Below are 12602 nucleotides of genomic sequence, written 5' to 3'. Positions count from 1 at the left end.
AGAGCATTCAGTCAGTGGCACAGGAAATAGGTGAAGCCTTGTAGTGAGGTGAAGAGTTTGGGAAGGATTTCAGTTATACTGGGGGCTGCAGGAGAGGTGTTTATATGCAGATTAAGCATGTACTCTGTGTTTGGTTCTCAACTAGTTTTCTAAAGATTCACTTACCTGGGTTTACTGTTGCATAGAAGGTCTGAGCTTGGTGAGCAACTACAAGTTTCAGCAGGGAGTTTAGATCAATTACTGGATCATCTGATGTCGAAAGGGCTCCTATCCCAAGCACAGAAACATGGCTGCACGTTAAAGCAAAGCTGTAATTGCTCTGCTCTCCCAAGTGTGACCCCTGCCTTTGGGGTCACACATAGCGCTCTGTCTGTACTTAAACCAGAAATCCGTGCAGTACATTTCATTCTGGTGTGCACCAAATTTAAGCCGGACCTTCATTCATCAATCTTTTACACCCTCATCCTCCATCACTAACCCTCCAATATTTATCAATAGCCCCATTTCATCATAATTTGCCATTAAACTCTTCTCATTCTCACAATATTATTCAACTGACCACCCTCCCCTCAATCACCCAGGCCACCACGCTGCTCCAAGGGGAGGGGGGATGATCATACATCAACCATTTATTTTAATAATGGATATTTTGATAATAATTTTCTATATGCTGTATATATTTATATCAGCCTTGCAGCAATTTTTACATTACTAGAGAAATTAAGAATACTGTTATTATGTCCAACTAGATCGCACAGTGAATGATTTGCAAAGATTATTAGGCAGTATTATCAGGCTCCAATAATAAAGCAGCCATTGGTGGTGGGCATTTGTGTACCTACCGGTGGTCTACAATTGGAGCAAGGAGACAGCAGAAGGTGGAGACAAGAAATATGAACCAGTCACTGTAGAAATCTTATAAGCTATTGGAAAAACCCCTTTACTATTTATTTAACCGAGCATCGTTCCCCTACTGATTCTAGGAGGACACTTTTGCTTTTTTCCCCTCTATTCTCCTGTGGTTATCTATCAGTTTGGGGTAACGGTGTGTTATGCTCCCTTCTGGAAAAAGAGCCAGGAGAGTTGTTCTCCATGTTAGTAGGCAGCTGCTGTCACCAAGAAGGCACGTGCTCTCGTGCCCATTGCAGGTGCTTTCGGCAGTGGAAGCGGGTCAGCATGGGCAAGCTGACCTGTCTGCAGTTAGGCAGCCAGCTGCGATGCACTGTGTGTTCCGACACCTTTCTATCATAGCCAGCATTAACTTTTTCAGCAATTTGTGCTACAATAGCTCTTCTGTGGGACTGGAACAGACCTGCTAGCCTTTGCTTCCCACGCGCATCAATAAGCCTTGGGTGCTCATGGCCCTGTCGCCAGTTTATTGGTTGTCCTTCCTTGGACCACCTTTGGTAGGTACTAACCACTGAATACCGGGAACACCCCACAAGAATTGCTGTTTTGGAGATGTGTCTGACCCAGTCATCTAGCCATCACAATTTGGCTCTTGTCAAAATTTCTCAGATCCTTACACTAGCCCATTTTTCCTGCTCCCAACACATCAACTTCAAGAACTGAATGCTCACTTGTTGCCCAATATATCCTATTCCTTGACAGGAGCCATTGTAATGATGATATCAATATAGATAAAGACACAGCTTGCAAGGTTTATTGTAGTATATAAGTTATATAACATGTAAAGCTTCGCAACCTAGACAAATAAAATCATGGGTGTCCTAGTTGATGTAAGAAACAGCAAACTGACCTAAATATTTCAATTGCTGTCTTAATGTCATTTCCATCACAAGATTGAATAAGCGTCATGAATTACTTCAAGAAACAATTTGCAGACAATCGAGGCACTCATTAAGCTAAATGGAACTCTGTCTGCCTAAAAAAAAAAAAAAAAATTGAAATAGAGAAAGTACAGACCAAATGATCACAGCAGCTGACTTTCAAATCATTTGATCAACAATAACAAGTCTTGTTCTGTTTATATTTAACAGATGTGGTTTGATGTTTTGCACGTTCAAAACCTAAAGTTTAAATTTCCAAGAACATTTACACAGTTTGATTATCGGTAATTGGTGCCTTTTGAAGTATATATTTTAATGAGAGATCGCTTGTAATTACTCCATTAGTTATGATTGTAAACAAGATGATATACAGTCATTAACGAAGCTGGCAACTCTACATAAAATTACCAACCATAACCACTGAAATACAGTGAAAACCTAATACATTCTTGGCTGAATGAGATAATTTATAGAATTTGTCCTGCGATTCAAAGGTTTAAGTAAAACATAAATTCAACAACTCAACACAGTCTCGGTCACACCTTGATTGTTCCTAAGGATGGTCAAAACTTAAAAAAAAAGGATCCCAAGGCAGAGAATAAGTTTTAGTGCTAAACACCCATCACCCTAGCTGGCATGAAATGGTTTTATCTACAGGAAGGATTATAAATGCAAACTGCACTCTTCCATAGTGTCGGAATAAAGCTGATTGGACAGTTGGCTTCTGTATGACAATCCATCAGAGTGCAATTTGCATTTATCATGCGAGTGACATTTTCTGTACACAAAGGCTCCACAAACTGTCTCTCTATGCAGCTAAAGGTGTGACACTCACTCATACATCATAAGGTGCTCTCCTACAACTCAGGGTGGATCTAAAACCAACAGCTCCTCTAGTTCTAGGGGTGTGGAGCGATTTAATCTAACATCTTAATCTACTACTGGATAGATCCTCTTGCCCCATCCACGATAACAGTTCAGCACCAGGACACGAGAGTTTACTTTTCATATCCATATGACTCGTATAGACTACGTATAGACTACTAACACAGCTGGAATATCTTTGCCCCAAAAGAACACAATTCACCCTATCATATAGTGCTATATAAATACCTGATGATGATGATATGGTGAGATCATTGGATGGTAGAAATTACCCTCTAGTCCCCTGAAGATTATGGACATTAAATAAATTGAAAAATACTTTGAAACCAATTCAAATAAAGAGGTCCATATCACAATAATCTAGACAGCATATACAACTGCAACCATAGACTACTAATGCAACAACTCTGGGGCACATGTGAAAAAAACACGATTACAACAAACAACAGACCTTGCCAGTCGGATTGCAGTGATGGAAACATAGAACCACATTCCATCCTAACTTACTTCTAGAATTTACAACCCTCAGAGGTCAACTCACCCTGCTGCTAAGGAATAAAACAGAGAAGAGTATGAGATTTACTAAAATCTTATTGCAATAAACCTGATACAACGCTTGTTAGAAAGATTAACCCCAGATCACAAATGACCATGATTTCTTCGGTCTGATTACCCTCCAGATAATACATTCAATTCTCAAAAGAAATCATGGCATGTTTTGCCAAGTATAATACCAAATTGTACAATGGACAGAAAATAGACTATCATGACTCATGTCACAGACTTTCTTAACAAAAAAAAAAGTTTCTTTTCGACCAAGGAAATCTCTCAAGAAGACCTAGGGGTATATTTACTAAACTGCGGATTTGAAAAAGTGGAGATGTTGCCTATAGCAACCAATCAGATTCTAGCCGTCATTTATTTAGTACATTCTACAAAATGACAACTAGAATCTGATTAGTTGCTATAGGCAGCATCTCTACTACCCACAGTTTAGTAAATATACCCCCAGGAGGTTACTCAAACCCTTAAATAATGTAAAACATCTGGCCGTGACGTTCTGCCAGCAAGTTAGTACTAGACTTATGAGATTTAACTAAAACATAAACCTAACCACCCACCACAGTCTCAGTCAGACCTTGGTTGCTCCCAAAGATGGTCATAACTTAAAAAGCACCAAGATAGTTAGCTTTAATGCTAACACTCAACTAATACCCCACTTCACTTAATCCTTTCTGCCTCTTCCACTTTACACCCTAGATTTATATTAGAGCCTTACCCAAGCCAGGTAAAAAACAAAACAAAAAAAAACAAAAAACACACACACATACACCACATGTTCCATTGCCCTATTTCATTGATCAATTATGATATTAAGATCAATTCAAAATTCTTGTCTAATCTTCTCAATCTAGTCTAGGTTTCCAATTTATACCTCAAAGGAGCATGCAAGAAGATATCTATATAGTACCTTTTATGGTTCCGACTCTAGATGCTGAGAAAGCATATGACAGTTTTAATTGGAGGTGTATGGACACTACTCTCAATCAACTTGGGCTCCCAACACCATTTGTCTGGGCAATGACTACCCAATATAAAGAATCTACAACAAGAGCAATTTCAAGTGGATATGCTTCTGCCTCTTTTTGTGCAGCCAATGGAACGAAACAGGAGAGTCCAATATTCCCTCTTATTGCGATTATGGTCTAACCACCAGTTAATAGAAAAATGTTCACTCCCTCATGAGAGGGACAGCCATGAAGTAACTTGGTGCAGGAACATCAGGGGTATTTGTTTAGAAGACCCCAGATTCAGCACCAGCTCTCCCAGATAAGAGTGTATTTGTCTTCAGAACACATGGCCAGAAGGCTTTACTATTTATTAGTAAGGAAATGTATACATCAAAGCAATTTCTTTTATCCTTCGCATTTGTGAAAGTCACTATACAACTGCATGATCAGTGTAACAAGGCACAGCCCATATGTCAAATGCATACGAGATGCTACAAGGGAAGCCACAGTAAACTGATATCTCCATGATAGATTTATATGATATAGTGACTTTTCATATCTACACGTACATGTATGCTCTGTTGATTGCATGCATTACGATTCTGTGATGTTTGAGAGGAAACTTATGATCTGTATAAAAATGTCCAACTATTCATGAATATACTGTGCTTCACGACCAGGTGTACAGTTCCCTCCTGTTAGCTTATAAACTGGCTTTCTGAGTGATCTTAGGAGGTAAGGGGCTTGAAAGGAGGACAATGAAATATTAAAACCACAACGAGGGCTAAACATCTTTGTTCATTTTAACCAGAGACCAATCCAATTGGAGTTATGAACCATATTTTTGCGTTCTCCTGCAACAGAGATAAGAAATGGAATACGCTCTTCTGCTCCTGCATTTTATCCCTTTATTTTAAGAAACAGTTTGACATGATCGTTTTGATATCCTTTGTATATTGTTAAGCATTGTGGCTAGTCTGCCATTTTAAAAGTTCTATTTAATAACGTTGTCTCTTTGTTCTTAACCAATTAAAGTGCTAGTTAAGCATGGTCATTTAGAATGATACAATGTCAGTAAATTAGAAGCCCTCAGCTGTCCACACCTTGAAACATGAGGCACAGCTTTTGGAATTAATGTAAACTGTAAGTGGAAGCATTCACATTTTAAATATCTGGGAGTTAAATCTAACACCACCAGTTCATGAAGCAAAATATACACCACGATTTGCCACGCTTAAAAAAAAAAAAAATATAAAAATGTTTGACTATTTTTGGACGTGCCTCTCAGTCAGTATTTATAATAAAAAAAAAAAGAAGATTAAAAAAAAAACAAAAAAAAAACAGAATGCCTACACAATATACACCAGATGGTATTTGGTGCCTAATACCCTACATGCTTATGTACCCAAATACCTGTTGGAAAAATTGGGGGCATACCATTTAAAAATATGGTAGGCCTGTCCCAAGGTTAAACAAGAGTAAGCATATTGGTGGATCCTTATGTTTTCCTTCTCAACAAATCTATGGCTTCCCCTAATCACTTCACAGATAAACTAATCCTACACCTTTTACACCAATCCTCCTCATCTGTTCTAGTGAACCCAAATAAAAAAACTAATATGATTATGGTGTAATTAGCTTAATTTCCTCATACCAATAACAGATAGAAACATGATGTATGATGCTATTGTCTTGTGTAACTTTTATGGTGAATTCACATGTGTGTGGATTATCAATTTATTAATATAATATAACATTTCACTGCTGTATTTTGAACTTTATATAGGTAGAGAAACACCATGGAATAAAATACGAGTCATGTTTAGGTGCATATAAAATTAAGGATTGTTAGTGCCTTAGATGATTGGATACTTCCACTGCACACGATGGCATGAATGACCCATGGACTATTGTTGGGTGGAAATGAAAACCTCTAGTTGGCAAACAAACCCTACACTCCATCCAGCATTTCCTCTTGGTCTGGGACTTTCCTCTCACACAGCATGGACTTAAATCTCCAGAACACCATTTGACTCCTATTTTTTTCAATCCAGACAACAAGACAATATTTGTACTACATAAATAAATACTCCTTTATGCCAAGAGCATACATGGAGGGGCTATTACATATTATGCATCAGGAGGAAGAGCCCTTATTTCCCCTTTATAGCCTTACTTTCACTCACACACAAGGAACAAACACAGTTCATTCATGTGATAAACTCAAGGTGCGGAGGTTAGCAGCAAAACTTAGTACTGAAGAACAGACTTTGTTACTTGGAATTATTGGCAAGTCCTCTATTTATATCACAGATAAAGTAAATGCATATAAATGGATGATGGATTTGTATTTAACTGTGTATAATGCAAGTGCAGAAAAGACTGTAGAGAAATTGGAAATTTATATCATATATTCTGGTAATGCAGGTTCAATCCCTTTAGAAAGAGGCAGAGATGTTTATTAGTAAAATATCTGGCCCACTCTCCTCAACTGCGAACCATGTGTAATGGCAAGAAGTACATTTAAACTAATATTCCAAATATGCCTTGTCATTACATACCATTTGGCCCAAAAACGCAACTCTACTTGATATGGAGGAAATACAAGCTTAAATTTGATGGATGGCGTCAATGAACGGCATACAGGACTTCCTATCACAAGAGGTATGGCAATACCAAGTAGTGTGGGCACCGTGGTTGTCCCAGGCTCGTTAAGAGCCCAACAATGTAGGTGTTGGTGAGGGTAGGCTTGGTGGTGGACTTTTATACATCTTTCCTATTCTTCCGCTACTCCATTTACAAACCCTTTATCTTATTCAACAATATTACATAGTTCTTGAAATTGGATTTGAGCTCTTTACCCAACAATTTCCCCCAACTGTCATTTATACATCTTTCATGAGCTATATTAGGGTAACTTAATACACAACTTCCCCATTGACGTGGTTTGCAGCATTACTGTTGTGATTCTGTTTATTGGTATCCAAACCAAAGAAACAAATAATTGTATGTCATATCCTTTTAATTTATATTCCTGCATATTATTGTATTGACTCTCTATGACTTAATAGTTGGCTTTAACAAGTTAAGCACACTCATCTCCTGCTGATGTGAACATTCCAATGATCCGATTGGATAAAACACATAGTATACAAAGGTATGCACTCTGACACTAATCCCAGCAACAGGAATTCTATACCTTTGTTTTGTCTCCGGAATACAACCATACATCTTTTATCCATTGTAAAAGTAAAAAAAAAAAAAAAAGAAATATGAGATAAAAATTAAACTGGGATCTCCTGATAATAGTAACTCCTGTTTCCTGTGGTATTTGTACCATCCAGACTCTATAAAATACACATTATATATATATATATATATATATATATATATATATATAATTATATTAATACCGTCCCTTTAAATTTTCTCCCTACATGGGCCTCACTAGAACAATGAGTAGAAATAGCTAGACTTTTAGGCAATGCACTTTGGGAAAAATATTCAAATAAGCCTTTCCAAAAGGAGAAAATGGCATTTGCATGGCAGCCCTAAAAGATCTTAATATGTATCATTTAGAGCAGAGAAGGGAAAGAGGGACATGATAGAAACTTTTAAATATATCTTGGGTTTTAACAAGGTAAAGAAGGGAAACATTCTTCAAAGGAAGAGAAGTATTAGAAAACAAGGACATGAACTGACACTGGAGGGAAGTAGTTTCAGAGAAAATTGAGGAAAAATTACTTCACAGAAAGGGTGGTGGATAAGTGGAATATCTCCCATCAGAGGTGGTAGAGGCTAATACAATTTAAACATGCTTGGGATAGACATAAGGAGATTCTTAGAAAGAATAAAGGATCAAATAGGATTTTAAGTTACCATAGGTTAAAAAACGGGCATATTAGATGGGCCAAGTGTTCTTATATCATCATCACCACCATTTATTTATATAGCACCACTAATTCCGCAGCGCTGTACAGAGAACTCACTCACATCAGTCCCTGCCCCATTGGAGCTTACAGTCTAAATTCCCTAACATACACAGAGAGACAGAGAGACAGAGAGACAGAGAGACAGAGAGACAGAGAGACAGAGACACAGAGACACAGAGACACAGAGACACAGAGAGAGAGAGAGAGACAGACTAGGGTCAATTTTGATAGCAGCCAATTAACCTACTAGTATGTTTTTTGGAGTGTGGGAGGAAACCGGAGCACCGGCAGGAAACCCATTATATGCTGTCAAATTCTATCTTTCTATCTCAGCGAGTCACTGGCTCACCCATTTTAGAGCATGATAGCAAATCACAAAGACCATTCACCTGCAGACATCGATTTTGAGTGCTTTGGCCTTCTCAGTGCAGGGCAGTTAGCTCTCATTAGCAGTGTTAAGAGCTGAAAAAGCAGCCTCACAAGAACAATGAACAATGATGATACAAAGCTTTCCAGGCAATACTCCCCAACAAAAAATATTCAAACAAGCCTCTCCAAGAAATGTAAATGCAATTTCCCAGTTGTCTCTTCTCCTCTTGCAGACATTTGAATATTCCCCTAGCATGAATAACATTACAAATTATCTAACATTGTCCTTGAACTCATTTGAAAACTAATGGTACAAGACAAAGGATTACTGTGTTGGTTAATTCTGTCTAGAAAGTTACAAGAGTTGATCGGATGAATTTACAGTAAATGAATTGCAGTATTCTGGATTAAATAGGAATCATTCCACATGTGTATATTACTTTAGATCTGTCGACCCTGTAATGCACATGGGCCACAGTTAAGATATTAAAGGTTCAGCTTCAAAGCGTTAAGTAAATAAAGATAGCTAAAAGATTTATGCAAACCAACCGATACTGTATAATTTCAAAGCAATATACAGACAGAATGGTGGGAGAGTATACATGCATAGTGTAAAAGTGTATATGTTACTTGGAGATTTTAAACAGATTATTTATCCAATTTGACCCTTAGGTAGCATAAATTTAGACCAAATTAGTTTAAAACCACCATGTGAGTAGGCCCAAAACAATTATGTGGTCTGTTTAGAGTGTGAAAAAGATCAAATGCGAGTTTGCTTATGAAGAATGGTTAATCTGGTCTGACAATGACAGCAACGGTCAGTGTCTGCGCCGCAAATGGCTGATAAAATTGTGTCACTTTTGATCTTGTCATGTGGTCTTCCCAAAGAGCAATAAGATCTGCGAAAATATTACCTTTACATGTGTGGTCAAATTGTCAACATATTCAGTATGTGTGGCCACTAATAAAACTGGTTATCATACTTTCCTTAGGCACATGTTTTGTCAATATCCTCGGTAGAGCACAGGGGAACTAATCTGTGTTTCAACTGTTGCCTCTTGAGAAGAGGTTTACAAAGCAATGTTAGTGAGACCTTTGTAAAGGTGTGAAAAGTTCACTCTAAATTCTCAGTAAAAGCCCTGCAACTATAAACTCCTGAAATTGCAGAAACTACAACACTCATTCCTTTACATCCAAATACCTGCCCGATGCAGATAGGTAATTGGTTGCTGAAATCAACCTTAATTCAATCTCTATTTGAGAGACATTCCAACATTAAGACCCAAGTACCCATATCCTTTGTTCTCGTTCTTTCAATACCACTGTCAACATATTCCAAACAAAAAAAACAAAACACACCATTTTCTTTGCACTCTTCATTTTTAGACTGTTGATGCTGCTATTGCTAATGACCCAGGCAATGTTTGGTATGACATTTTTATTGATAAAATTGAAAGAATCTTTCATTGTTTGTGTGTGCAGTTCTGTGTTCCTGCCTCTGTAAGTGTATGCAAATGTCTATGTTTATGTTAATGTAGTGCAAACTGCATGATGTTACATGTGCTCAGTATTTAGGGATACACTTTTGTACAGGGTCGGAGGGCCAGTTAATACTCAATTTTATGTTCTAAGTTTGTGTGATGATATATTTGTAGTACACAGTGATGGGCAACAGGTGGCCCTCCGAGCCTTGATCTGTGGCCCTTAGCACATTCCTGCTTTATTGTCTTATTTGTTTGTTATAGCTTGTAACTCTTGTTTAAAATGCCTACTGATATGATGATCAGTAAAATTATTAGAGTATACCATACTTGCCGACTTCTCGAGGTAGGCATCCGGGTGCTCCCACGCAGTGGTGGGCGTACGGGGGCGGGGCTCAGAAAATTGTTCATTTTGACCCTCCCCCGCAACATGACGCAAATGCGTCATTTTACAGCGGGGGGCAGGGTCAAATGCTGCGATTCCCAGAGAATCGCGGTATTTTGGATCTAATTCTGGCCCATTTCACTACGAAGTGGGCAGATGAGGGAGGCTGCCATACTCTTCCAGAAGTCTGGGAAACATACCCAGAATCCGGGAGTCTAAATTGGCAGGTATGGAGTATACCTCACACTATATCATAGTTGCCTACTCTCCTGAATTTAGGGGAGTCCTCCCGGAACTCCCAGGAGATTAGGCAATCTCCTGGATCCTTGTGGAGGAGGGGGGGAGGCGTGGTGTCTACCCCTGTCACATAACCTGTCCTCTTGGGTCTCCTTGATGACAAGTCAAAAAAGTTGGCAAGCGTGCACTATATTTGAGTGCACGTTAGTATAATTGTATTTGATTTTGAGAATGGACTTACTGCTAGCTCCTCCTTATACTAAGCCTGTCTGGTGAGAAATGGAGTGGGTGAACAGAAGCTGCCAGACAGACTAACAGAGCAGGGCACAGAGCTCAGGGAAGATAATCTTTAGACTTCAATAATGGATCATAGATCCCTGAGTTGATCATAGGGACTATTTCCACTATGCAGTCTTTTTTGTATCTATGCTTTGACAAGCATTAACTTTGTGTAGCCCAATTGGCAATGTGAATGGACGTGCAAACACCATTAGAGATCTGTGATCGCAATTTAGCTCCCTTATCCACAGGTGTGAAATGCATTTGCACTCATGCAGAGGCCTTTTATACACTGCATGCTCCATATACTTACATTCACTGCAAATAAATGCATTGGGGTGACCAACACTGACATCCTAGCCATAAGTACTAGCACTCATTACCACCGCATCGCAAACGGGACTGCGTTTGACAAGCGGAGTCATTGGCATTAACACAACGCCAGTGTGTAACAAGTCCTAAATTTCTATTTTAGTGGCATTGTTTTGTTCAACAAAACTTGAACTGCAGCACAGAGGCAATGCTGGCTTAAAGCCCACGTCTATGCACATTATATTAGGTGAAACAAAATCACACTGAAAATTTAGCATTTGCTATTTAACTTATGGTTCATTTAAGCCACATTGAAGTGGAAACAGGAAGTCTGGTTTCAGTATAGTGATCCTATGAATCAATATTTTTTATGGACACCAACATTTCAACATAGTTTTGTGTGATCACATCTATAATGGAAAATGCAAAAGAGACTAAATTTTGGTTATATGCCTAAATAGGACAGCAGTATCCAAAACAATAGTAAAACTACAACGCAATAACTTTTGAATTAAACATTTCCCAGATATAAATGTATAATTTACTTAGAAGATATTTGCAAAAAACGTATTGTTTTAGAAATAATACACTAATATACTGCCCCTTTAAAAGCAACACAAATTAAATAAATAAGTAATCACATAAATAGTTTTTTAATCTGCAGACATGATTAGAAACTTAAATGTGAATAAATAAAATTGAATATCTGGCTACTGGCTGCATCCTAATGCTCTGTGATTATTTTAGATGGTACTTAACGTTAGTCCCATACAATTTGGGAATATAACAGCAGTTTTCCACCTTATACTCACAGATTTCTGGGAAGTGGCAGTCTCTGAGCTTGTGACAGTCGATCCTGTTGTGTATCTCATCATCTTGTTTGGCACCCGATAGACAAAAAAATATTACACAAATGTCTGCTCCTGTTGTTCAACACAAGTACTCAGTGTCTTGAAGCAAAGTGATCTTCAGACAAGATTCCACATTTGTAAGCATGTCCAAGAGTTCCACATCCAGGCTGAGAAAAGGCTTTAGCACTGATCAGTGGAAGTCCTGTTAATTCTTCCCCACCCCTTTCCTGCTGCTTCAGATGTCCTCGACAAGTAATCCTCAGTACACAAGTGTCTGCCCTTTAACCCACGTAATGCCTGACATACAATTCCTTTGACAGCTACAGGACAGTGACTTGTGAGTGGCTGCACTGACCACTTAAGTGTTGCCGAGAAACATGTATGTGTTCTTTTATTCCCCAGGTCATCTCACGTGTAGTTTCCCACTCGACTTGTCAGACGGCATTCATGGCAGATGTTTCGCCGCTTACCTGAACAAACGCAAGGAGAAGTCAGACAACACCCGCCTAGTATGAGGGTGGGACCATGCCATGTAGATCGTTCATATTTATTAACACTTTCAGTGCCATA

At 38.5% G+C, this 12602-nt stretch overlaps 1 protein-coding gene across 1 annotated transcript in view; it reads right to left on the bottom strand.

Annotated features, from left to right (window-relative positions):
- Positions 1-12516, bottom strand: part of MYZAP (myocardial zonula adherens protein) — a 71336-nt gene extending 58820 nt beyond the window's left edge. The window contains exon 1 of the mRNA XM_075208059.1: positions 11994-12516. Within this exon, the coding sequence (XP_075064160.1) occupies positions 11994-12056 (63 nt within the window). The 5' untranslated portion in view covers positions 12057-12516. The remainder of the gene's footprint in view (positions 1-11993) is intronic.
- Between the last annotated feature and the right edge of the window lie 86 nt (positions 12517-12602).

Source organism: Mixophyes fleayi, chromosome 4 (genome assembly GCF_038048845.1).
Source record: "Mixophyes fleayi isolate aMixFle1 chromosome 4, aMixFle1.hap1, whole genome shotgun sequence".
In the NCBI taxonomy this organism is placed as follows: domain Eukaryota; kingdom Metazoa; phylum Chordata; class Amphibia; order Anura; family Limnodynastidae; genus Mixophyes; species Mixophyes fleayi.
This window is presented reverse-complemented; position numbering and strand designations above follow the sequence as displayed.